This window comes from Triticum aestivum, chromosome 4B, assembly GCF_018294505.1.
Source record: "Triticum aestivum cultivar Chinese Spring chromosome 4B, IWGSC CS RefSeq v2.1, whole genome shotgun sequence".
Taxonomy (NCBI): domain Eukaryota; kingdom Viridiplantae; phylum Streptophyta; class Magnoliopsida; order Poales; family Poaceae; genus Triticum; species Triticum aestivum.
In genome coordinates this window covers 665,474,899-665,479,008 of record NC_057804.1, presented here as the reverse complement: position 1 = coordinate 665,479,008, position 4,110 = coordinate 665,474,899, and the positions used below count along the sequence as shown (strand labels likewise).

At 44.5% G+C, this 4,110-nt stretch overlaps 1 protein-coding gene across 1 annotated transcript; it reads left to right on the top strand.

Moving 5' to 3' along the window:
• Positions 1-1,686: 1,686 nt before the first annotated feature.
• Positions 1,687-3,667, top strand: LOC123089786 (polyubiquitin). The gene is made up of 2 exons (XM_044511369.1): positions 1,687-1,792; positions 2,671-3,667. Exons 1-2 carry the CDS (start codon positions 1,754-1,756, stop codon positions 3,598-3,600), a joined length of 969 nt encoding a protein of 322 aa, XP_044367304.1. The 5' UTR covers positions 1,687-1,753; the 3' UTR covers positions 3,601-3,667.
• Positions 3,668-4,110: the final 443 nt, after the last annotated feature.

Sequence of the window (4,110 nt, the reverse complement as noted above, 5' to 3'; positions counted from 1 at the left end):
ACACACAAACACAAACGCCACACAGTTGCGGACGCATTGAAGACATGCAGTCAAGGGTGACACTTGCAGTTGCATGCGCTATGGCAGACATGGAACTGTCTCTCCTCGACAAAACACCATATATTGCAATCGCGTTGAAGACATGCAGTTGTAGTCGGGGGTGACACTTGAAATGCATGCCTATCGGCAGGCATGCAACTATTCCTCCTGACAAAACACCAGAGAGTAGCAGTCGTGGGCGACACTTGCAGTTGCATGTCTAGTGGCAAACATGCAATTGGCCCTTCCCCGAACAAAACACCACAGAGTTGCAGTCACGTCAAAGATATGCAGCTGCAGTTGGGACACGATAGTTACAAGTATGTAACTAGTGGTAGACATGCAACTTTCCCCCACCCTAAAAAACACCACAGAGTTAGAGTCACGTTGAATACATGTAGTTGCAGTCTTGTCGGTTGTCCAACCATACACCAATATTTCAATTTTCAAAATTACGAGTTGTTGTTTAATAAAAAAACTAAAAGTAGCCAGAATCATGCTATTAGCAAAGAAAAGATTGAAAAGAGCAATAAAAAGAGAAAAGGAAAACAAGGAAAAGCTAAAATAGAAGTAAAAGAATGAACATCACAAGAAACACAGATGAAAAGTTATATTAAAAGTCTTTTGTAGAAAATAAAATAAAGAAACAGTAGAAATCGATACAAATTCTCAACTGCTTTCGCCCCCTCTTCGGGCAGTCTGTTTCCCCCGCTGAAAAATAGCTGCCCGAAAAACAAAAAAGAAAGTTCAAATCAGACAAGCAAAAAAATTCCTCTTAAGCCCAACTCAAAGCGCATACCTGAACGACAAGAGAGAAGTAAAAAAAATAAGAAAAGAAACATGACAGTTATGCACCACCAATTTGAGAACAAAACATGTAGCTTGATGCAGCTTTTTATTGAGATGAAGGTGCGGGGGCTACATCGGCCATACTTCGGGATGTTAGAGGAAACTTTGTGGCGGCACAATGCAAATTTATCCCTTTCGCTGCAGATGTGATCACTACAGAAGCGCTTTGGCAATGAGAGACGGTCTAGTTTTTGCTATTTCTCTTGGATTCAATCGGTTGGAAGCGGAATCAGACTCCCTACAGGTTATTAACTTCTGTAATGGTCAAACTAGATGGTGGCACTCAGCGGCGGCAATCTTCGCGGAATGTGTGGATACCAGTTCCTTGATCGGGAAGGTCATTTTTGAGCATTGTTATCGTTCTTGTAATCAAGCAGCTCATGCGCTAGCTAAATTTTGTTTTTTGTAATAAATCTTCTTGCAGTTGGTCGGACGAGCCTCGTGACTGTGTTGTCAGTAAGCTCGTAGACGATGTAAACATTGTTTAATTTTAATAAAGCTAGCTATGATAGCCTTCCCTCAAAAAAAAAAACATGTAGCTTGATAGATTCCTCTCATGTCAAATCCCACACACAGTGAGTCTAAAACAAAATCACACATACAGGATTTCTTGCACGCCCATGAAGAAAAAAGGCCTAGCAGGAAGAAGAGCCCCCCTCCATGACATCCAGCCCATCACGTATCCCTGCACAAGTATATAGAAAAAACAAAGCAAGAAAAGGAACCGAAAACGTGTCCTTGGCAAAGACGTGAGGACGCCAACGACATCTTATATGATCGGGCACACCCGCCGCCGCCAACTTAAACCCTAGCTGAGTTCAATAGAAAAAGTAAACCCTAGCTTGCACGCGCGCCGTCACGCACCATGGCGCAATGTCCTGCTCCTGCTCCTACTCCCGGCAAGGTAAGCAAGCACCCTTTCACTCCGTCTCCCCGCGTTGTGTACCTCTTCCCCTCCACCTCTGCTTCCATCTGCTCCAATTGTGGCGGGGACTACAGGCTACAGCTGCTGTTACCGCACGTAAACGGCACGGAAGCCCATGGACGATGACTAATCTATGGAGCAGCCCGTACGTGGCATCGATCTATCGAATCGACGGAGCTACCGGACGAGGTGCCCGCCGATGTCATCCGCCGCGTGCTCCAGCCGCAGCATCTCGCCACGCGCAGACGCGTATGCGCCAACTGGCGCCGTGTCATTGACGTATGCGCGCTGTGTGTGTATGCGCGCGCGCGTGTGCGTGTGTGCGTGCGCGCGCACCTGTCCTAACTGTTTAGAGGCCGGGTGTATGCTTGTTATGTTTGTATCCTCCTGCTGCTCCATTTTGAGCTAATACAAGTTCAACCTTTATCGAAAAAATGATAGTTTGTGGCAGATTGTTAGTAAACCATGCTAGAAAGATAAATGTTCAATCTTATACATGAAAAAAAATAGAGGTTCATAAAACAGGGTACAAAAATAATACATTGGATACATGGAAAAGACATGGCTAAGTAAGTAATGCGACAAGGTCTCAGTGCTAGCTCCGCCGGAGTTGGCTTTCTTTTATTTACGTATTAAGGAACCACATCATAGACGTAGTATGAATGCTCAAATTGGTCATTCATTTAGGCCACGGGTAGTCATTATGTTCTAGTTCTGCACACCCATGCAGCAGCAACGTTTACTCCCATAGCACGTGCCTATTTGTGGAGTATTTGTTCTAGTCTTTATTGGAGTTGTTGATGTTCTTTTCATTCTGTCCAAAAATAATTGATGTTTGGTGTGCTCATTTTTTTCAGATGCAGATCTTTGTTAAGACCCTCACTGGCGGAACCATCACTATTGATGCCAAGAGTTCAGATACTATCAACAAGGTGAAGAATAAGATCCATGACAAGGAGGGCATCCCTCCAGACCAGCAGCGTCTCATATTTTGTGGCGAGCAGCTGGAGGATGGCTGCACCTTGGCCGAAAACGACATCCAAAAGGAGTCTACCCTTCTTCTTGTCCTTCGTGGAGAGCTGGAGATTTCTGTGGAGACCCTCAGCGGCAAGGTGATCACCCTCCCGGCTGAGCCATCAGATACCATCCGTGCAGTCAAAGAAAAGATCCAGGTTCAACATCACCTTATCTTCAAGGGGAAGCAAATGGTGGACAGCTACACTTTGGCTAATTATGGCATCATGGATATGTCTAGGTCCAGTTTTGAGTTTCATTTCCACCTCCAAGAAAGGATGAAAATCTACATCAACGCACTGGACAACCCTCTCTATGTTAAGAGCTCGGATACTATTGACAATATCAAGATGAAAATTAACGATGAGTATGGTATTCATCCAGGCCAGCAACGCCTCATGTTCAAGAGGATGGCGACGATATTGAGAGTTGATCTGCACTCAACCTTACAGGGCAGCCATACTTTGGCCTATTATAACATCCAGAATGGAGCCACTCTCGACCTTGTCGTCTGTCTCAGACCCAGACAAATGCAGATCTTCGTCAAGAATTTGATATGGAAATCCTTGACGCTGGAGGTTGAGAGCTCGGATACCATTCACAGTGTCAAGGAGAAGATTGAGCAAGTGGAACGTATTGACCCGGCAAGGCAACGCCTCATCTATTGCGGGTGGCAGCTGGACGATGGCCTTACACTAGCGGACTATAAGATTGAGGCTCTATCTACTCTTCGTCTTGGCCTCCGTTCTAAATGTCCTGGCAGACATGAGTAGAGTGTGTGTTAATGATTCTGAATCGATTTGCTGGGATCATCCTTTTGTCGTACTACCTCCACATATTAGTAGCTTTATTCATGTGTCAAACTTGTGATTGTTTCTAGTTCGGTTGCTTGCTTCAAGCAACATAGCACGAGGTGAATCCATGCAGTGCAATGTTTCCCCGCAGTTTGGTAATGCGATCTGAAGCTTAGCAGATCACACAAATTATGAAATAGATACCTTGTCTTTTGTAGCTTGCCGAGATTTATATTGTTCAGCTTGTTCCAATCCACTCAATCCTTATCATAGATCTAGCATAATAATTCTCTAATATTATTTGGCGACGGCAACTTACATTAGCCAGACCGGGATTTTAATGAAGATTAAATTTAAGTATTTTACACCGTGGTTTGACAGGAATTACTCCATTTAGCAAAAGTTCTGCCACATTCGGCCATTTTATTTTTTTGACGTGTTCTGTGAAGCGGGTCCCAAGTACCAATATCCACCGCATGCCATGTCAAC